This window comes from Taeniopygia guttata, chromosome 1 (assembly GCF_048771995.1).
Source record: "Taeniopygia guttata chromosome 1, bTaeGut7.mat, whole genome shotgun sequence".
In the NCBI taxonomy this organism is placed as follows: domain Eukaryota; kingdom Metazoa; phylum Chordata; class Aves; order Passeriformes; family Estrildidae; genus Taeniopygia; species Taeniopygia guttata.
The window spans coordinates 114,407,972-114,430,434 of NC_133024.1; the positions used below are offsets into that span (position 1 = coordinate 114,407,972).

Below are 22,463 nucleotides of genomic sequence, written 5' to 3' on the forward strand. Positions count from 1 at the left end.
GAAGTTGAATTTCCTTGGGGGAATTTGGATTTCCTTGGGGGGAAATTGGATTTCCTTGGGGAGAAGTTGGATTTCCCTGGGGGAAGTTGGATTTCCTTGGGGGGAAGTTGGATTTCCTTGGGGAGAAGTTGGATTTCCCTGGGGCTGAAATTGGATTTCCTTGGGGGAAGTTTGATTTCCTTGGGGAGAAGTTGGATTTCCTTGGGGGAAGTTGGATTTCCTGGGGAGAAGTTGGATTTCCTTGAGGGGAAGTTGAAAGTTGGATTTCCTTGAGGGGAAGTTGGATTTCCCTGGGGGAAGTTGAAAGTTGGATTTCCTTGAGGGGAAGTTGGAAGTTGGATTTCCTTGGGGGAAGTGGGATTTCCCTGGGGGAATTTCCTTGGGGGAAGTTGGAAGTTGGATTTCCTTGGGGAGAAGTTGGATTTCCTTGGGGGGACGTTGGATTTCCCTGGGGAGAAGTTGGATTTCCCTGGACAGAAGTTGGATTTCCCTGGACAGAAGTTGGATTTCCAGCAGGGATGAGGGCAGAGAGCAGCCAAGGAGCATTCCCACCCTTGACCTGCTCCGTGCTGCTGCCAGGCAAAAAGTGGGTTTATAAAGACAAAATTCAGGAGCAGAGGCCCCACGGGTGGAATTTGGGCAGCTGGCTGATCTCATCAGGAGACTCTGCTGGTTCCAGCCAGCCCCAAATCCAACTGTGCCCTGGGTCAGGAAAGGGTTCCCTGCCTAATGAGGGGCTTACACTGCACGTGACTTTAAGCTTGTGCTTAAAGCAGAACACATGGTGTGGGGCTTTACTGCAGCACTCAGCTGGGAGGAAATAAAAATAGGAATAGGGCCAGGAAGCTTTGAAGTGAAGACCTTAACTTTCTTTTCTTTTCTTTTCATTTTTTTAATTTTTTATTCTCCTAAAAGCAGCCTTCCAACCACAGAGATGGGCCCTGGGAATGAGCAGAGATAGGCCCTGAACAGTTCTGGGGGCACACAGAGATTATTTAACACTTCCAAAGCACTCCAAGAAGCTTTTACCCAAAGGGGTTGTGGTTCCCTTATCCCTGGCAGTGCCCAAGGCCAGGCTGGACAGGGTTTGGAGCAGCCTGGCACAGTGGGAGGTGTCCCTGCCATGGCAGGGGTGGCACTGGGTGGGATTTGAGGCTCTTTCCAACCCAAACCAACCAGTGATTCTGACTAAATCACACAAAAATAACTTAGATGCAACTTGGTATTTCTGATCACTGATTTCTGTTTGTTTATGTCAGTCTGGAAAAGGATGTTGGTCTGTCAGTTGTGTAAATCCCAGAATCATCAGGGTGGGAAGAGCCCCTCAGGATCACCCAGTGCCACCCAGTGCCCCACCAGCATCACCCAAACCCTGTCCCCAAGGCCACATCCAGACTCCTCTGGGACAATTCCAGTGACTCCAAACCTCCCTGGGCAGCTCATCCCAAGCCTGGCCACTTTCAGAGGGAAAGATTTTGTTCCAATCTTCAGTGTGACCCTCCCCTGGTGCAATCTGAGGCCATTTCTTTTTGGGACACAGCAACAGAGCCTGACCCCCCTCACTGCCCCTCCTGTCAGGGATTGTGGAAGGTCCCCCCTGAGCTCCTTTTCTCCAGGCTGAGCCCATTCCCAGCTCCCTCAGCCACCCTTGGAATGCCAGAACCACAGAAAGGTTTGGGCTGGGAGGAACCTTGAAGCCCATCTCACTCCAGCCTCCAGAGAAACTGCTGCTCACGGTGCCCCCAGCACTCCCAACAACAACCCAGAGAGTTATGAAGGGAATTTGTAATGCCAGCTTTTCTTAAGCTGCATTAGGGAACATGGAATTACCATATTCCAGCTGAAAAAAAAAAAAAAAATATGAAAAGGGGGCTGTGAGAGGGCAGAACCTCACAGAACCCCAGAATCCCTGGGGCTGGCAAAGCCCTCCCAGCCCATGGAGTCCCAGCTGGGCCCCATGCCCACCTTGTCCCCAGCTCAAAGCTTTCATAGCCCCTCAATTAAAAAAGCAAAACTCTCAGTTACAAATGAAAATATCCAAAGGAATGGTGGAGGGAAGCCACTTACAAAAAAAAAAAAAAAAAGATTTTTAAGGTTAAGATTTAGCTTTTTTTCAAGTAGCAGTGATGTGGCACCTTAGACAAGGTCCTGCAGGGGGTCCAAGGAGTGGAGCTCAGGAAGGAGAAAAGGAGGTGATAGTAAAAGGGGTTTAAAATCATGGGGATTTAGGGTTAAAAGGAAAATTAAGCTTAGTAGGCCCTGAAAAAATAAATACCCCGGGTATATGTAGGCCTTGTACCTTGCTAGAACTGCACCTCTGCATGATAGTACATGATAAATGATATAATTGTTAGATGTGATGATTCTTTGGTAATTAAATATAATTACTGTTTAATCGTAAGAATAATCATGTGAAACTGTGGTCGGGGCCTAAGGAAGATCACGAGAATCTCATGGTTGAATGAAGTCAATGTATACAATAGAACAATATAAGTTTAATATTATTATGTAAGTTATATAAGGATAGAATATAAAATAAATTCAGCTCAAAAGCCGTGTCAGAGTCAGATTTGGGTCTGTGCCCCTGATTTCCAGAGCTCTCAATAAAAGCACCTGCAGAGAATCATATCTGTGATTATTTGTGTTCCTGAAGGCAAACAGGGGGAGTGAGGAGAGAGCAGCAGAACCCATCCTGTGGAGCTGGGGGAACAAATGGGAATTTATTCTTATTTTCTTCCCATTCGCATTCCAGCTGGGCACACTGCCTCTGCAGGCAGGGATGGAATTATTCCCATTGCTGCACTCCCAGCAAAGCTTTTCCTCTCTCGTTTTTCAGCCCTTTCTGTAACTCTGCACAAGTTACAAGAAGTGTAAAGTCACTCCAGGATACCTCAGGGAAATTCTGCTGCAGACAAGGTTTCTGCACAGGGAAATAAATCCTTCATTTCCCTTGCTGAGATCTGCAGCTCTGTCCTGCAGGGCAGCGTGTGAGGCTCTGCCCTCAGTGGGATGGTACAAACATTAAATACCACAAACTACCTGTGCTGGATTTACAATAACGTGCCAATATCTGTCACCTACGTTGGACAGTGTGTCCCCAGCCTGAACCAACAGAAAAATGCCAACACCACAGTGAAACATGGAGGGCATGAAGAAGGAGAAAAAGGACAAGGCACACCCAATTTCCTCCATCTTGTCCCCTTTGGACCCCTCATCTAAAATCCTAAAATTTTACTTTTGCACCTGTGCCACACTTAATTATTACTGATATCAAACACTCAGAGCTGGTAATTCATCCTGTAAGATTGAAAACTCTTTTCCATGGGCAGAGATCACAGCCAGTGTCTCTGGGGGCTCTGTCCAGGGGGGTTCCTGACCCCTGCCAGGGTCCCAAACCTGCCAGAGGGAAGCTCTGGGCTCCCACAGCTGAGGAGGAAAAATCACCATTTTCAGCAGCAACACCTCCTCAGAGATGACAATCCCAATATTTACACCCAGCACCAGGGGCAGCCCAGACTCCTCTGAAAGGGAGGAGCTCCTGCTGCCCACGGATTTCTTACCTACAGCACCCAAAATTCAGCTGCTGCTTCATCATCTGAGTTCTATTTAAGGCCCAGATTCCTCACATCAGAGAAAATAAGATTTTTTTTTTTTTTTTTGGTAGGAAGCCCCCATTCCCCTTCCAGCTGGGCACACTGCCTCTGGAGTTCCCACTTCTGCCCTCCCAGCAGAGCTTTTCCTTTCTCATTTTTTAGCCCTTTCTATAACCCTGAGTAAAGTCACTCAAGGATATCTCAGGGAAATTCTGCTGCAGGCAGGAAACCTCTGTCTCTGATGGGAATGAAATCATCTTCTGAATGGAGATCAATGATTTAGAGACCAGGAATGTCACCAAACTGGATAAATCCCCCTGCTTTTCCTTGGATAAAATCCATTACCTTGTGCTCATGGTCAGCTTTGACTAAAATCCATTTAACCCTGAAACTGAGGGAGAAATGTTTTGGGAGATGAGCAAGGCCTTGTGCTCCAGCTGGGTTGTTTGGCCAAGTGTTTGTGGGACAGAGAAATCCTTAGGAATCTTTGGAATTCTGAAATCTGCAGCTGTGATTCTGCTGAGTTTTCCATCAATACATCATTAGATAGCAATTTCAATTTCAAAATAAGCTCTTAAGTCTTAAATAAATGTTCCGTTGCTTAAAATCAATGGAGTGAATTTTAGTGAGAGTTCAAGTATATTCAAATGGTTAAAAAAAAATATATATATAATTCTGACATTTGCAGAAGTTTTCTGATCAATAAAGAGCTTTTGCTGCAGAAGGGGGAAAAGCCCTTGAGGAGCAGAGAGCACCAGGGACACTGAATTCCCAAGGAAAGGATATCTGGGTGACTTTTGGGAATATTTGCCTTTCAAACACCTGGATAATGGGTGTTGTTATCTAAATGAAATAAATGCTATTTTATCCAGGGGCTAATGGCAATCAGGGAGCACCCAGTGAAAGGCTCCAGGGAATTCTGGTGTTTTGTTCTTCCTGGGGGTTTATCCTGAGGCTGATGCTCCTTAGAACATTATCACCGCCAGAGAGTTTTAATGTTGGCCTGGGATGATCTTCCCTAGCAGGGAACTGCCAGGATTCCTCCAGCACTGTTCCTGTCTTGTTTTCTTGTGCATTTTCTCCCTCTTTGGGATTTATTTTTACATTTCTCTCTATTTCTGTTGTGCTATCAAACCGTGGCATGGCCATCTTGGTGCCTGGGGAGACTCTGAGCTCTCCAGTTTTATTTCATTTTGGGTTTTTTTTTCCCTTTTCCTGGAGAAACTCATGCCAGCCTCTGCCTAAAAACTAATCTAATCCCAGCTACAAAAATGCAGCTCCAGGTGAGGTAAAATACTCAAGCTCTGTAATACAGAAATAATTAGAAAAGCAGCTGGATTGTTTTCTAGGCATTCTTAAGTTACCAATATTAAGCCCATCACAAAAATGCTCCTCCTTTCTCCTTGTGCCTTTATTAATTCACAAATATTTTCAAAGCCCATGTTTAATCCTAATATTTCGGGGCCACAGAGTCACAACAAATGCTCTTATTCTCTAGGCTGCTCTCTCATTTTGGCCATGTTTTCCTCCCATAAAGTGGAAAGTATCACATTTTAATTTTAAATTTAAATTTTAATTTTAATTTTTATTTTTATTTTTATTTTTATTTTTATTTTTATTTTTATTTTTATTTTTATGATTTTAATTTTAATTTCAGTGTGAATTCTGGCTGGCAGAAGCAGCCTCAGCCAGCTCAGGAGGTACAGGATGGGATGGTTTGTGGAGGAGAATGTCCCAAATGCCTTCTGCTTCCCCAGGTTTATTTCCTTAGCTTTATGTTTATCCCACCCTGCTCCACATTTTAGTCCAGAGGGGTCAGAGAAGAGGGAAGAAATCACCTCACACAGCGAAAATCCCCATTTATAAAGACTCTATGGATGGCTGCTGTTCCCATGCCAATCTCAGGGATTTTGGTGCGATCCCAGGCACAGAATATTAAGGTCTAAAGCTCTACTCAATAAAATACCAGAAATTAGTTTTAGTTTCTCCCCCACCACCCCCTTTTTTCCCCCCTCCCATTTCCCTGTAACCCAAATCTTCCCTTCAAACGAACTGGACAATTCCAAGTGCTGCTCTTTACTGACTGTCAATTCAGCCTTGCCAAAATTTGGGACGGTTCTCCAAACATCACCCATAATTCGCGTTAGAAAACCTCAGCATCGCATTGAAATTCCATTTCCCGTGTTCCTCCCGCTCAGCGCTTGTGGTGAGAACCCCTCTCCTGATTTTTGGAGATCTGAAAATCCACGGAGAACAGCGATGAGGAGGCAGAGGCAGATCTGTGTTGGGTGTTAATAACCTTAATAACCAAAGCACCTTTAAATCCCTCACCACAGCCATCCCCCGCAGCCCCCAGCCCCTACCTTGACGAAGAGGGAGATGTCGTGGTCCTCCTCCTCCTCCTCCTCCTCCTCCTCCTCCTCCTCCTCCGGGGCTCCCGGTGAGCCCGTCCCGTCCTCCCGGTGCCGCTCCCGGTGCCGCTCCCCGTTCAGGCTCCGCTCCCGGCCGCTCCCGGGGCTCGGGGTCCCGCTGGCCGCGGCTCCCGGGGCTCCTGTCCCCGCCAGGGCTGGCGGTGCCCGCTCCGCCTGCAGAGCATCCTCGGGGACTGTCCCTAAAACCTCCTCAGGGATTGTCCCTGCTGGAGCTGTCTCCCGCACCGCATCCTTGGGGATTGTCCCTAAAACCTCCTCGGGGACTGTCCCTAAAACCTCCTCGGGGACTGTCCCTAAAACCTCCTCGGGGACTGTCACATCAGCCGGGGCTGCGTCCTGTGCCTCATCCTTAGGGATTGTCCCTAAATCTTCCTTGGGGACTGTCCCTAAAACCTCCCCGGGGACTGTCCCTAAAACCTCCTCGGGCACTGTCCCTGCTAGAGCTGTCTCCCGCACCGCATCCTTAGGGATTGTCCCTAAAACTTCCTTGGGGACTGTCCCTAAAACCTCCTCGGGCACTGTCACATCAGCCGGGGCTGCGTCCTGCGCCTCATCCTTTGGGATTGTCCCTAAAACCTCCCCGGGGACTGTCACATCGGCCGGGGCTGCCTCCCGCACCGCATTCTCAGGGATTGTCCCCAAAACCTCCTCGGGGATTGTCACATCAGCCGGGACCGCCTCTCGCACCGGATCCTTAGGGATTGTCCCTAAAACTTCCTCGGGGACTGTCCCTAAAACCTCCTCGGGCACTGTCCCTGCCGGGGCTGCGTCCTGCACTGCATCCTTAGGGATTGTCCCTAAAACTTCCTTGGGGATTGTCCCTAAAACCTCCTCGGGGACTGTCACATCAGCCGCGACCGCCTCCTGCACCGCATCCTTAGGGATTGTCCCTAAAACTTCCTTGGGGACTGTCACATCAGCCGGGGCTGCGTCCTGCACTGCATCCTTAGGGATTGTCCCTAAAACTTCCTTGGGGACTGTCCCTGCTGGGGCTGCGTCCTGCACCGCATCCTTGGGGATTGTCCCTAAAACTTCCTCGGGGACTGTCCCTAAAACCTCCTCGGGGACTGTCCCTGCCAGGGCTGCGTCCTGCGCCCCATCCTTGGGGATTGTCCCCAAAACCTCCTTGGGGATTGTCCCTAAAACCTCCTCGGGGACTGTCACATCAGCCGGGACTGCGTCCTGCGCCTCATCCTTGGGGATTGTCCCTAAATCCTCCTCGGGGACTGTCACATCAGCCGGGACCGCCTCCTGCACCGCATTCTTAGGGATTGTCCCCAAAACTTCCTTGGGGACTGTCCCCAAAACCTCCTCGGGGATTGTCCCTGCTGGAGCTGCCTCCTGCACCGCATCCTTAGGGTTTGTCCCTAAAACCTCCTTGGGGACCGTCCCTGCCGGGGCTGCGTCCTGCGCCTCATCCTTGGGGATTGTCCCCAAAACTTCCTCGGGGACTGTCCCCAAAACCTCCTCGGGGACTGTCCCAGAAACCAGGACCGCCTCCTGCACCGCATTCTCGGCGATTGTCACATCAGCCGGGGCTGCCTCTTGCACCGCATTTTCGGGGACTGTCCCAGCCAGCGCTTCCTCCCGCTCTTCATCCTCGGGGACTGTCCCCTCTGGGGTTGTCACTGCGGCCTCTCCGTGCTCTGTCCCCGTCGGGGCTGCCTCTTGCACCGCATCTTCAGGGACTGTCCCCGCCGGGGCTTCCTCGGGACCTGTCCCGGACGGGGCTGTCGCGACAGCGTCTTCGGGCTCTGCTCCCTCTGGGACCGCCTGTCCTTGCTCCTCTCCGGGCTCTGTCCTCGATGGCGCTGTCCCCTCCGCTTCCCGGGGCTGTGTCCCCTCTGCTTCCCGGGGCTCTGTCCCCTCTGCTTCCCGGGGCTGTGTCCCCTCCGCTTCCCGGGGCTGTGTCCCCTCCGCTTCCCGGGGCTGTGTCCCCTCTGCTTCCCGGGGCTCTGTCCCCTCCGCTTCTCGGGGCTGTGTCCCCTCCGCTTCCCGGGGCTCTGTCCCCTCTGCTTCCCGGGGCGCTGTCCCCTCTGCTTCCCGGGGCTCTGTCCCCTCTGCTTCCCGGGGCTGTGTCCCCTCCGCTTCCCGGGGCTCTGTCCCCTCTGCTTCCCGGGGCTCTGTCCCCTCTGCTTCCCGGGGCTCTGTCCCCTCCGCTTCCCGGGGTTTTGTCCCCTCCGCTTCTCGGGGCTTTGTCCCCGTCCCCTCTTCTTCCCGGGGCTGTGTCCCCTCTTCTTCCCGGGGCTGTGTCCCCTCCGCTTCCCGGGGCTGTGTCCCCTCCGCTTCCCGGGGCTCTGTCCCCTCTGCTTCCCGGGGCTCTGTCCCCTCCGAGGCTGTCACCGCATCCCGCTCAGGCTCCGGTTCTGCCGGGACAGCCGTCACCGCCTCCCGGGGTTCTGTCCCCGCCGGGATATCGTCCCTCTCCGCCTCTCTCACTTGGGGCTCCGTCCCCGCCGGTGCCACCGCTTCTCCCTCGGGCTCCGTCCTCACCGGTGCTGCTTTTTGGGGCTCCGTCCCCGCCGCCTCGTCCTCGGCTCCGTCCCTCGGGACATCGCCGCGCTCCGGGGCCCGTCCCGGGCTCTCCGCCATGCCGGGACCGCCGGGACCGCCGGGTCGGAGCAGCGGAGCGGCCGCGGAGCAGCGCCGGGCACGGCCGGGGGATGGGGCGGCGGGGCCGGGAATGAGCTCCTCCCCTGTGCCTGCCCCGATCAGGGCACAGCCCCTGCCCGGGTACAGCCCCTGTCCTGTCCCACCGCTCCGGGCACAGCCCCTGTCCTGTCCCACTGCTCCGGGCACAGCCCCTGCCCCGATCCGGGCACAGCTCCTGCCCGGGCACAGCCCCTTCCCCGTCTCACATTGGAGCGGGACCACAGCCACCCCCTCCCCGCAGGCACCGGAGCCTTTGCAGAGTGACCAAAACCCTCCTCTCTGTCTGTCTGTGTGTCTGTGTGTCTGTGTGTCTGTGTGTCTGTGTGTCTGTGTGTCTGTGTGTCTGTGTGTGTGTGTGTCTGTGTGTCTGTGTGTTTGTGTTTTTATGTGTCTGTGTGTCCCGCACCTGCCCGGGGCTCCCCTCGCACCCCAAGCCCCCCAGCCCCGTTCGTGCCCTGCTTTGCCCCTCGGCTGCCACTCCCAGCCCGGCGTGGTGTCCTTGGCACTGCTGTCCCCAGCCTGGCACTGCTGTCCCCATCCTGGCACTGCTGTCCCCAACCTGGCACTGCTGTCCCCAACCTGTCACTGCTGTCCCCAGCCGGGCATTGCTGTCCCCAACCTGGCACTGCTGTCCCCATCCTGGCATTGCTGTCCCCAGCCTGGCACTGCTGTCCCCAACCTGGCACTGCTGTCCCCAGCCCGGCACTGCTGTCCCCAACCTGGCACTGCTGTCCCCATTCTGGCACTGCTGTCCCCAACCCGGCACTGCTGTCCCCAGCCTGGCATTGCTGTCCCCAACCTGGCACTGCTGTCCCCATCTTGGCACTGCTGTCCCCAACCGTGGAGGCAGAGTTGGCTGACAGGAGTGAGGTATCATAATTTAAAACCCCCAACAGTTAAACAGTTTTATATCTGTGTGTGATTTGTTAATTATTTTTAAACACTTTTTGTATTGGAGAGGGAACAGAGCAGGGATAGAACACACAGGGGTTTGGAAAGGGTGTGAAGGGGGAAGATGCAGCCGACAGGAGATAGGAAATCCTACAGAATAAATCATTGCAGCAGGTCAAACCCTCAGCCACTCCGATAAAGCACGAAGAGCCAAATAAATGAACAATCCTGCAGCTCTTTGAGGCTCGCCCGGAGGTGCCTCGCAAGTTTTTACACATCTCCTTTGGGTGATTGAATATTTGAATATTTGGGGCTCTTACACAGCTCCTTTGTCAGGTTTTGCTCAGGTTCCCAGTCTGAGCCGGGATTTGTGTCCTGCCGATCTGCTTTGCCTTCATTTACCCGTTCCCTGCTTTCAATGCTCACAAGGTGAGGATTTCAAGGCCAACAAAACCCAAACCCTTTCAGTGATAACCAAACCAAAAGCAAACAAAAATCCCTTTCAGTGCTAAGCAGTGCCTGTGGTGAACATCGGCGCAGGGTTTCAGCCTGACAAAAGATTAGCTCGTTAAATATCGACGGGAGCTAAGGACTCACAGCTCCCACAGGTAATTCTCTTTGTAGGACACAAACTTCGGGAAGAGTGTTTGATATAATCACAGCAGGAATCATTTGTTATGGATCTCTCTGTGCTCTCCCTGGAGCCCAGGAACTGAGATTCTTCTCTTCTCTTCTCTTCTCTTCTCTTCTCTTCTCTTCTCTTCTCTTCTCTTCTCTTCTCTTCTCTTCTCTTCTCTTCTCTTCTCTTCTCTTCTCTTCTCTTCTCTTCTCTTCTCTTCTCTTCTCTTCTCTTCTTCTCTTCTCTTCTCTTCTCTTCTCTTCTCTTCTCTTCTCTTCTCTTCTCTTCTCTTCTCTTCTCTTCTCTTCTCTTCTCTTCTCTTCTCTTCCCTTCCCTTCCCTTCCCTTCCCTTCCCTTCCCTTCCCTTCCCTTCCCTTCCCTTCCCTTCCCTTCCCTTCCCTTCCCTTCCCTTCCCTTCCCTTCCCTTCCTTCCCTTCCCTTCCCTTCCCTTCCCTTCCCTTCCCTTCCCTTCCCTTCCCTTCCCTTCCCTTCCCTTCCCTTCCCTTCCCTTCCCTTCCCTTCCCTTCCCTTCCCTTCCCTTCCCTTCCCTTCCCTTCCCTTCCCTTCCCTTCCCTTCCCTTCCCTTCCCTTCCCTTCCCTTCCCTTCCCTTCCCTTCCCTTCCCTTCCCTTCCCTTCCCTTCCCTTCCCTTCCCTTCCCTTCCCTTCCCTTCCCTTCCCTTCCCTTCCCTTCCCTTCCCTTCCCTTCCCTTCCTCTCACTCACTTTTCTTTTCCTTCCTTTTGATTTTTCATCTTTTTCTCTTAAATATTTTTTTTTCCCCTTTGGATTTCTTGCTCCCTGCACTCATCACTCAATTACTTAACAATTAATTAACCACTCACTCTCCATGCACCCCCTGTTCTGTCAAGCTCTTTCCACCCCATCTGTTTCTAAACCAGCCCTCGGCTAATAAATTTGATTTTCGGAGTTCGGCCTCGGGAAGGATTAGCCCACACCTTCTTTATTAAAGGATGAGTGCAGGTACTAATTGATTAATCAATTAATGCTCACAGATGTCAGACTTTAGCCACAACCGAAGATCCCCTCTCAGTCTGGTGGGGACAACTTTTATCCCTGGGGGTTATTAATTAGGCTGGACTCACTCGGATTATTGTAACTCATTTTCCTTCCCGACTGCAGACCGAAGTTGTAATTTTTTTTTTTTTTCAGCCAGAGGCAAGGAAAAAAATTCCTTTTACTCGCGATTTTTTGCCCTGGGAATTAGAGGGAAGTGGAGGCTCCAGAAAATTGGGTGTCCCCAGCATGGGCTGGAGGGAGGGATTTGTCAGGGTAAACACAGACTGGTACAAACTGCCTGGCTGGAGATAAGAATTACTTGTGCTGTAAAACTTCCACGAATCACTTGTGACATAAAAAATTACCTGTATAAGAATATGAATACAGTATGATCAATATTTATATATTTATACCTTTTGAGATGGAAAAAATAACCCCAGACCCCTTTATTCGTGTATAAGCCAATTCTATAGCCTATTTAAAATGTTATTTTAACTGTAGGAAAGACAAAATTGTGAAGGATTTTTTTTTGAGGACTAGAATTTTTTACTGCTTTCAGAATACATGGATGTTTGCTACGTTTATTCCCGAATTTCCTGGAGGGAAGCTGGTGTGAAATTCCATCACCTCGTGGCTGGGAAAACAAAAAAAACCCCACCTGTCATTTTCGCTATCTTTAAATATTTTAAACCTGCTCATTGTCCAAAAGAATCTTTGATTTTCCTTTTATTTTGGTTAAGCAGCACTATTATAATGAAGCAACAGAATAATGAAGCCAAGGTAAAAAACAGACATTATATATATTTTTTTTAGTCTAATTCAATCAAATCGTGGTTTGGAATTAAATTTGGGATTTGAGAAGCAGCAAAGCCCTGGTGACAGCCCTGAAACCCCAAATTGGCTCTTTTTGGACAACTCCAGGCCTTTGATTCTGCTTGGGAAGTCCCTGTTGGGCTCCTGCACTGAATTCCCTCCCCACCATCTCTTCCAGAGGCTTTCCAGGCATTCCTGAATTCTCCTCCTGCCTTAGGGGAGGGAGCCCCTGTTCCAAATCCCAAATCCCAAATCCCAAATCCCAAATCCCTAATCCCAAATCCCAAATCCCAAATCCCACCTTGCTCGGGGGGATCGCTCAGGTGTTTAAAGCTGAGAGCTTTGCCAGGCTCATGGAGGAGCTGTGATTTCCTTATTGCCGTCATCATCAGCAGCAGCATCATCATCATCAGCATCATCATCATCATCATCATCATCATCATCATCTCCTCCTCCTCCTCATCGAAGAGCTGTGATTTCATTATGTGCATCATCATCATCATCATCATCATCATCATCATCATCAATCATCATTAATCATCATCATCATCATCTCCTCCTCCTCCTCCTCCTCCTCCTCCTCCTCCTCCTCCTCATGGAGGAGCTGTGATTTCATTATTGTCGTCATCATCATCATCACCATTAATCATAATCGTCGTCATCATCATCATCATCTCCTCCTCCTCCTCCTCCTCCTCCTCCTCCTCCTCATGGAGGAGTTGTGATTTCATTATTGTCATCATCATCATCATCATCATCATCTCCTCCTCCTCCTCCTCATCGAGGAGCTGCGATTTCATTATTGCCGTCATCATTAATCATCATCATCTCCTCCTCCTCCTCCTCCTCCTCCTCCTCCTCCTCCTCCTCATGGAGGAGCTGTGATTTCATTATTGTCGTCATCATCATCATCATCATCATCATCATCATCAATCATCATCATCATCATCAATCATCATCAGTCATCATCATCATCAATCATCATCATTATCATCATCTCCTTCTCCTCCTCCTCCTCCTCATCGAGGAGCTGTGATTTCATTATTGCCATCATCTTCATCATCATCATCATCATTATCATTAATTATCATCATAATCATTAATCATCATCATCAATCATCATCATCATCTCCTCCTCCTCCTCCTCCTCCTCCTCCGCTCCTGGAATGGGGCAGGTGGGTGTGAAATCAGCTCCGAATTCAGCCGGATTTCACCAGCTCATGTCAGTCAAATGAAAACCAAAATAAAACTGCAAATGGAGCTGCCCCGAGCCGGCGCACTCGGAATTAAAGAATAAATTCAATGTTTCCTGGGTCTAAAGCTGCTTTTCTCACAGTGCTCTGCAAAATCCCACAGCGAGCCTTCATCAGACCCAGCAGAGCCTGGAAAAAATCCAAACCTTTCGAAGCTCCCAGAGATTTCCTTCACTTTAAATAGTGTCCAGATTGTCTTGAGCTCTATTATTTTGACTCCTGCTACATCAAACTTTTATTTTAAATGTTCCCAGGTTTATTGTGCCTGTTGCTTCTTCAAATAATTTCTTGGACTATAAGCCTTAATCACAGTTCATTTGATTTTTTTTTTAAATACTCTTGTTTTAAATTTCATTTCACCTTTCACAGCTTTTAATTCCCCCCCCCCCCCTCCATTCTTCACCACTGCCACTTGATCTTGGCTTTTATTCCAATTCTTCTTTGCAAAACTCATGGAATTTTACATTTAAGATGTTTTTTAAAGGAACTACTGGGGGGATGATGCAGGGGTGGCAGCGGGGCTGGACCATCCTGAAGGGCTCTCCCCACCCCAGTGAATTTGTGATAATTATGGATTTTTGGGAATAAAACCTGGACTATTTCAAAGCAGCAATATTCGAGTTGCTGATCGAGAAGTCTGTTACAGATGTAATTAAAAGGTACAATCAGGATTTGTCTTATTCATAATGACAATTTTATTTTATTTTCATGTAGGTTATGTCACAATCCTTTCGTTTTTCCTTCACCCTCTTTTTATTTTTCTTTTTTTCTTTTTTATTTTTGTTTTGTCTCTCCTATTTTCTTTCTTTCTTTCTTTCTTTCCTTTCTCTTTCTTTCTTTCTTTCTTTTTCTTTCTTTCTTTCTTTCTTTCTTTCTTTCTTTCTTTCTTTCTTTCTTTCTTTCTTTCTTTCGTTCTCTTATTTTTCTTTCTTTTTATTGTCTTCATTTTCTTTTTGTTTCTCCTTCCTTTTGTCTTTCTCTTTTTCTTTTCCTTTCCCTTTCTTTCTCTTTTTCTTGTCTTTCTTATTTTTCTTTGGCTTTTGCTTTCTTTTTCGTTTTCATTTTGGTTTTCTTTTCCTCTTTCTTTCTTTCTTTCTTTCTTTCTTTCTTTCTTTCTTTCTTTCTTTCTTTCTTTCTTTCTTTCTTTCTTTCTCTCTTTCTCTCTTTCTCTCTTTCTCTCTTTCTTTCCTTTCTCTTTCTTTATTTTTCTTTCCTTTCTTTTTCTTCATCTTTTTCTTTTAAACATTTATTTTCTTCCCTTTTCTTCTTTTACTTTTCCATTTCCCCCCTTTTTCTTGTCTTTACCTTCCTTTTCAATAATTTTTCCTTTTCCCAGGATTAGAACTCTCTTTCCTCTTTCTCCTAACAGCATTTACAGAAGTTTTACTGAAATGTTGTTATAATTATTTTTATTATTTCCTTTCAGCAGCCCTGCCTGACAAACCCGTTTGTTGCAGAGCACTCGTGACTGAGCCCTGCTGTAAATCAGTAACCGGGGCTGTTACTGAGTGTTCTGAAAGAAATAAAATAATAATTAAAAAAAAGAAAAAAAAACCTATTAAAACAAAAAACAGCTTTTACCTCTCCTGTTATTTCTCTTCCCTACCTCATTTAGGAGCGGATTTACCGGGGCAGAGCTGGAAAATCGGGAAGAGGAGCAGGATAACCTGGGATGAAAAGGGATCCTGGAGATCTGGGGTGGCATCCAAGGGTGGCAGCGACCTCGGGGAGTGCAGCGCGTCCTGGCACGGCGGGCACGGGGGGAAAGGCAGCGCAGCGTTCCAGAGCTGCTCCCAGCATATTTTATTTATTTTATTTTATTTTATTTTATTTTATTTTATTTTATTTTATTTTATTTTATTTTATTTTAATTTATATTATTTTATTTTATATTATATTGCTTTATTTTATTTTAATTTAATTTAATTTTTAAAATTTCATTTATTATTTTATTTTATTTTATTTTATTTTATTTTATTTTATTTTATTTTATTTTATTTTATTTTATTTTATTTTATTTTATTTTACTTTATTTTATTTTACTTTATTTTATTTTAGCCAGCTACATTTCCCTTGTGAAATGTGGATTTTTTGAGGCATTTCCATGCCATAAAACTCCACTGTGCTGTATTGGTATTGGTATTGTTATTGTTATTGTTATTGTTAGTTTTATTGTGATTGTGATTGTGATTGTGATTGTGATTGTGATTGTGATTGTTATTGTTATTGTTATTGTTATTGTTATTGTTATTGTTATTGTTATTTTTATTGTGATTATTTGGCTTTTTTTTTTTAATAGATCACTATTTTAACGGGTTTTTTTGGTGCTTTCATCAACAGCATTCAAGGAATTCACTATTTACATTCATTTCCAGCTGCACTGGCTGAAAACACCTCCTGACTTTTTAAAGCCAATATCTGTTGCAGCACAGCCTAAAGGCTCATTGTGGATTTTAGGGAGAATACCATGGGAAGAGGGTCAGGGATTGGGATGAGCTGCACAGGGAGGTTTGGGTCCCCTGTCCTGCAGTGCCCCACAGGTGTCTGGGGGAGGCCCCTGGGGTCAGGCTTTGGTGCTGCTGGGAGATGTTAAAGGTCCCTTCCCACCTTGGTCGTTCTGGGATGTTTCTTCTTTCTCCATGGAATGACAACCAATTATTTTATTTTATTTTATTTTATTTTATTTTATTTTATTTTATTTTATTTTATTTTATTTTATTTTATTTTATTTATTTTATTTTATATTTCATTTCATGTTCCATTTTATTTCATTTCATTTCATATTTTATTATATTAAATTAAATTAAATTTCACTTTATTTTTTCTTATATTTTATTTCATTTCATTTTATATTTTATTTTATTTCATTTTATTTCATTTTATTTCATAATTTATTTTATTTTATTTTATATTTTATTTCATTTTATTTCATTTTATATATTATTTCATTTCATGTTACATTTTATTTTATTTTATTTCATATTTTATTATATTTAATTTTATTTAATTTTATTTCATTTCATATTTTATAATATTTCATTTTATTTAATCTTACTTTTTTTTTATTTTATTTTTTATTTTATTTCATTTTATTTCATTTATGTAATTTTATATTTTATTTTATTTTATTACATTTTAATTAATTTAATTTAAATTAATCTCATTTTTAATTTAATTTAATTTAATTTTATTTTATTTTATTTTATTTTATTTTATTTTATTTCATTTAATTTCATTTATTTTATTTTATTTTATTTTATTTTATTTTATTTTATTTTATTTTATTTCATTTCATTTCATATTTTATTTTAACTTTATATTTTATTTCATTTCATTTTATTTCATTTTATATTTAATTTCATTTCATTTTACATTCTATTTTATCTTGTTGCATATTTTATTTTAATTTTATAATTTATTTTATTTCATTTCATTCGTTTCATTTTACATTTTATTTTATTTCATTTTATTTCATTTCATATTTTATTATATTTACTTTCATTTCATTTCATTTCACATTTTATTTTATTTTATTTCATATTTTATTTTATTTCATTTTATTTCATTTCATATTTTATTTCATTCCATTCCATTTTCTATTTATTCCCCCAAAGCCCGCGGAGCTCCCAGCGCCGCTAGGTGGGGCGTGAGTCGGGGAAATGCTTTTGGTTTCCTTCTCGCCAGGAAAATCCTTTTTGTTTTTCCTTTTCTATCCAGAAAAATCCATTTTTTTTCCTTTCTAGTCAGGAAAATCCTCTTTTTTTTTCCCTTTCTAGCCAGGAAAATCCTTTTTTTTTATCTTCTCGCCAGAAAAATCCTTTATTTTTTTCCTTTCTCACCAGGAAAATCCTTTTTCTGTTTTCCTTTCTCACCAGGAATATACTTTTTCTTTTTCCTTTTCACCAGGAAAATCCTTTTTTTTTTTCCTTTCTCTCCAGGAAAATCCTTTTTTTCTTTCCTTTCTCTCCAGGAAAATCCTTTTTCTTTTTTCCTTCTCGCCAGGAAAATCCTCTGGCATCAAAAAACTTATTTAAAAATCGCTTTATTTTGGCTGGAGTTTTTGAATTTTGTGGAACAGAATTTCCATTCCTGGTGGGAAATTTTCTCTGGTGGAAATTCCTCAGGTGGAATTTCTCCTGGAGCTGTTGCTGCAGAAAATCCAGAGATGCTCCTCAGAGAAAAAATCTGATTTTAAAATTTTCTGTCACTTAGCACAAGCGATCACAAAACCATCTTGTATTTAGTTTATCCCTCAGAAAAAGACATAAATGGTTCCAAACCGATTCGAGAGGCAGAAGAAATTCAGTGTGGGATGTTTGGAGACGTGCGACTCTCACAATAACTTCAGGAAGAAAAAATTAATAAAATAACTTCATAAAAAATCAATAACAACACAATAACTTCATAAAAAACTTAATAAAAATCCAGTAACCTCATAAAAAAACCCAATAATTTCATAATAAACCTCTGTGACCTTTGGAGCTCATTCTTGGGCCTTTCCTTGGAAGGTGGTGCTACATATATATATATAAATAAATATAAGCATAATATTATATAAAATATTTTATATAGACACAGGCACATATACAATAAATATTAAATATTAATTGTAAATTTAATTATTTAATTTAATTTTATTATTTAATTTTATTTATGCCTCAAAAAAAAAATCCACGTTTCACAAGGGAAATGTAGCTGTCTGAAATGAAAATGAAATGAAATAAAATTAAATAATAAAATAAAATAAAATGTAATTTAATAGATATAAAGATATCCTGTGTATAATATGCTGTATGTCTGTGTGGTAAATATCTAACATATAGTATATAAAAAGTCGCTTTATATAACTATACACTGTATGTGTATGTGGCAATATCTATAACATGTAGTATATATAAAAGATATAAAATATACTGTGCATAATAATAGATACTGTATGTATATATAAATAATATATAAATTATATATATAATAATATACTGTATGTATAATAGATAAAAATAGCATTATACAGTACACACACTGTAAGGTGTATATATATGTGATGTATTGCGGACGGTAAATTTTCAGCTATAATCTATTATATATAGTGCATACATGTATTATATACAGAATATATACTACGTACACAGTATAGGTGGTAAATACAGTAAATTTTATACATATATCGTTTATTTTGCGGGTGGGAGCGCCGCCTCTCCCTCACGGCGCTGCCCTCACCCAACATGGCGGACGCCGCCTCGCCCGCCACCTGTTGCCGCGGCAGCGGCGGCTCCCGATTGGCTCACACGGCTGGGCGCGGCCGCGGCGGCGGCTTCCGATTGGCTGCTGAGGGGCGGGGGGCTAAGGAAACAAGATGGCGGGCGGGGGGTGGGAGAAGCCGCCTCAGCGACGTCGCCGCAGCCGCCTCCGCTCGCCTCCGGCCATGGAGGAGCCGCCGCTCCGGCAGCCGCTGCCGCCCGGGGAAGACGAGGAGGAAGGGGAGGAGGAGGAGGAAGAGGAGGCGGACGCGGAGTGGAGCTTTGTTGACCGCGAGATGGAGGCGGTGGCGCTGCGCGACCTGCCCACCGCCACCATCGCCTGCAGGCTGGACCCGCGCGTCTTCCAGGACGGCCCGTGCCGGGTGAGGGGGCGGGAGCCGTGAGGGGAGAGCCGTGAGGGGACAGCGGTGCGGGACGAGCGGGGGTGTCGCGGTTCTCTGGGGGAGAGAAACCTCGTGAGGGGGCTGAGGGGGCGAGGCTGTGGCTGCCCGGCCCCTCGGTGCTGAGCTGAGGGTGGGGCCGGGCGGGGCCGGGCTCTGCTCCCAGGGAGCGGCCTCAGGCTGGGCCAGGGCAGGCTCAGCTGGGACAGCAGCAGCAATTTCCCCATGGAAAGGGGGCTCAGGCCCTGGCAGGGGCTGCCCAGGGGGGTTTGGAGTGCCCATCCCTGCAGGTGTCCCCTGGAGGTGGCACTGAGTGCTCTGGGCTGGGGACAAGGTGGGCATGGGCACAGCTGGGACTCCCTGGGCTGGGAGGGCTTTTCCAGCCTCAGTTGTTTATTATTCTGGCACTTCCAACACCAACAGCTGTTGCACCTTCATTCCTTTGATTCCTCAGCCTGTAGCCCAGGGTGAAGCTCTGCATGAGACAGAAATGAAATAAAATATCCCTGGACCACTCCAGCCTGAGCTTTGTCCTTAAGGTTTTGTTTGGTGCACCCCATATTGTACTTTTGGGGGTTTTTTGTTTGTTTTTGTCGTTGGTTTTGCTTCATACTGAAGGAGGTGCTTAGTTTTTAAACATACTTGAATTGAACTCAGTGGACTTGAAAAATTAGGCTGTGGTAGCAAATTTGAATTTCATAATCTCAGCATCAACTGTGTTGTCTTCACCATAGATGGCAATATCAACAGATACTGCATAAATTACATTTCTAAGGTAAAGAATAAGAAAACTGTCCTGAACTCGAATCAATATCTGTCTCCAGGAGGGAAGAAAAGTCTCAAAGTTTTAGAAATAACACAAAACTTTAAAAAAAAAAAAAAGCAGGTGGAGGTCCTTGGAAGGTAGGTGCACACAGACGTTTCATGGATGAAAAATCAGTTTAGGTCACTGAATTTCAGCACTAAAATGCATAATTTCTCTTTATTTAATAAAGTTACAGAACTGGCAACTCTTTAAAGCTGGAAATAAGTGGCATTTTTAGGAACACACATGGATTAGCTACGTTTTTAATTTGTTTTGTTGGCCAAATGTCAGGAAGGTGCAGAGAGAGAAAGTGGAACGAGGCCCTAAGGCTGTATCCCAGATTTTGGAGGTGTGAAATGTGCCCTCAGCATTTGGATGATTTAAGAAAAACAAAGTTCTGTTAGAAATGAGGCAAATATTGCATTTTCCCATGGTGTGTCCAGTTTTCCAGAGCATTTGGTGGTGCTGGTGTCCAAGGAAATGCAGGAGTTTTGTCACTCAGGTGTGTGAGGTGACGTGGGCACACTGAAATGTCACTGTCTGGACCACCTGAGAAAGATTCCAAGGTAATTTCCAAAGGCTGCACTTGGTTAGGAGGTGAATTTGAAGAAAATTCCTTGGGTTTGGTGTAGAATGTACCCAGAAAATTCCAATTTGTGCAGCAGAGGTGTGGAATTTGGTGCTGATCCTCACACACAGTGTTTGCAAACACTCTGAATTTTGCTGTGTTGGTTCTACTCTCTGAACATTCTGCTTTTCCCAGCAGATGGAACACTCCTAAAATACCTTTTCTCTCCAGTTAAATGGTTTTTTTTGCCTTCAGTGGGCCCCTTAATAATCCTGGATTACCCTATTTTAGAAGGGTTGATCCAATCAAAGGTGAGACAAGACAGCCACTGCTAATTATTTTTATTCTGTCCCTCCCAAATCATGATTTGTCCTGGAAGTGCTGCTTGAATATTCCTCTTCTTTGTCTTCAGTTTTTGAATGTTTTTTATTGAGGTGTTGATAATTCCAGTTGAGGAAGCAGAAGTTTTAAATTATTTGTCATCAGTCTCTTAAAATCAGACCTTCTTGTCAGTTCTGCTAAATGACAGTTAATTCTCAGAAGAAATAATTCTTCATGACTGTTTTTTTTTTTTTAACAGCAGTCCCAAAATCTTCCAGAGAACACTTAAGGACTTACTCTCAAAGTTTCTAAAATACAGTTCAGGAATTCATTGAAATTCTGTATTTTTTCTTTTTATTGAAGTACAGGAAATTACCACAGATAAAACCGTTTTTTCTGATCTTCAAGTTGGCACATTACCTTGGAAAAACCTGGATTTTCTGAACTGTCTTTTACATTGAATTCTGGCACAGTCACAAGTAGGTTAAATAATGAAATAATTCCATTTATGCCTTGCTGGAACCCTGGGTACTCAGAATTTCAGACTTTCTGTGCTGACAAAACACTCACCCCCAAGAGAACACTGCATTTGCCCTGAAATTGTGGAGAAAATTTCCAAAATTAAATTATAGAACTAAAATTATAACTCTGTAGTTTAAATAGAAGTGTGTAGTATCACCAAGTAGAAAACTTAAAAAGTTTAAAGGTTTAAAATATAATAATATATATAAAACAAGATAAAAGTTTTAAAACAAAAACTAATCCTTCTTCACCTTCTTCATAAGTAATATTCTGTAATTAAATAAAAAATCCACATTACAAACCACAAGTAGTTCGTTATTAAGTTAAAAGTAATAATAATTTTAGTATCATTTCTTAATTAAAAAAATTATCCTTAAAAAACCTTATAAAAATACAACTCCCTTTTTGGTTCATGAAAACAAAATACTACAAAACTCACAGCTTGTGAAACTGTAATATAAATAAAAACTAACAAATAAAAAATACTATCTCACACATTTAATCCCAACCTTAACAGAAAAACCCCAAAGTCAGTTTCCATTTCCTCTTCACTGTGGGCAAAGAGGAGCACCAAGAGTTCCTACAAAGAATTTCATTTCTCACAAAATCATTTGGGTTCAGGGCTAGGAGAGATTTTGGATGGAGACAACTTTCCCTTAAACTCCTTGAAAATATTTCTGAGATTTTGAGGTGGTGGAGTCTCCATCTCTGGGAGTGTTCCAGAGGTGTTTGGATGTGGTACCTGGGGACATTTTAGGTGTTTAAAAACCATTTTTTAAACCTATTTCCATATTTGACACCATATTTTGTTCTATTTCCATGATGGTTCTGCTGGGAAAGTCACTTCCACCTTTAATGATTCCGTGATAATTACCTTAATCTGCTAATTTTTGCAAATTAATGAACATAGCAGCAAATTTTCCATCATTACCAACAACTTATATTCATAGAGAAACTGAAAGTAGGCAATTCTATCATGGGAGCAGCTTTTCTCTGGGAAAACTTCACTGGAAAACTGAATTATTAAAGAAATTCGTCTTGCTGGAAGTGCACTCAGAGTTGGAGTTGAGCCTGTGTCCTCACATAACCCCCAGAACTGGCTGGAAACAATCTCTGCAATTATTTATTTAAAAAATTTTATAAATATTATATATGTGCTTCAAGAGAAAGCCCAGGAAAAGCAGAATCCTGGGAATTGCAGCTCCCAAATTCTGCTTTACCTTCAGCTTGGGGTGCAGGGAAGCCTTTGGTGAGCTCAGCTGCAAATAAAGCTGTTACAGGAGCCTTGCTTTTAGACATTTTTAATTGCCTTGCAGCCACTGCAGTAATCATGAGG

The 22,463-nt window shown here is 44.3% G+C and overlaps 2 protein-coding genes across 2 annotated transcripts in view; one reads left to right on the forward strand and one right to left on the reverse strand.

Annotated features, from left to right (window-relative positions):
• The window catches only part of CLIC6 (chloride intracellular channel 6), a 28,402-nt gene extending 19,632 nt beyond the window's left edge, over positions 1 to 8,770 (reverse strand). The window contains exons 1-2 of the mRNA XM_072936018.1: positions 6,278 to 8,770; positions 5,957 to 6,211 (exon numbers count right to left, since the gene is read on the reverse strand). Coding sequence (XP_072792119.1) covers positions 5,957 to 6,211; positions 6,278 to 8,617 — 2,595 coding nt within the window. The 5' untranslated portion in view covers positions 8,618 to 8,770. The remainder of the gene's footprint in view (positions 1 to 5,956; positions 6,212 to 6,277) is intronic.
• A 9,839-nt stretch (positions 8,771 to 18,609) lies between these two features.
• The window catches only part of RCAN1 (regulator of calcineurin 1), a 39,380-nt gene continuing 35,526 nt past the window's right edge, over positions 18,610 to 22,463 (forward strand). Inside the window, exon 1 of the mRNA XM_030287965.4 lies at positions 18,610 to 18,893. Coding sequence (XP_030143825.2) covers positions 18,627 to 18,893 — 267 coding nt within the window. The 5' untranslated portion in view covers positions 18,610 to 18,626. The remainder of the gene's footprint in view (positions 18,894 to 22,463) is intronic.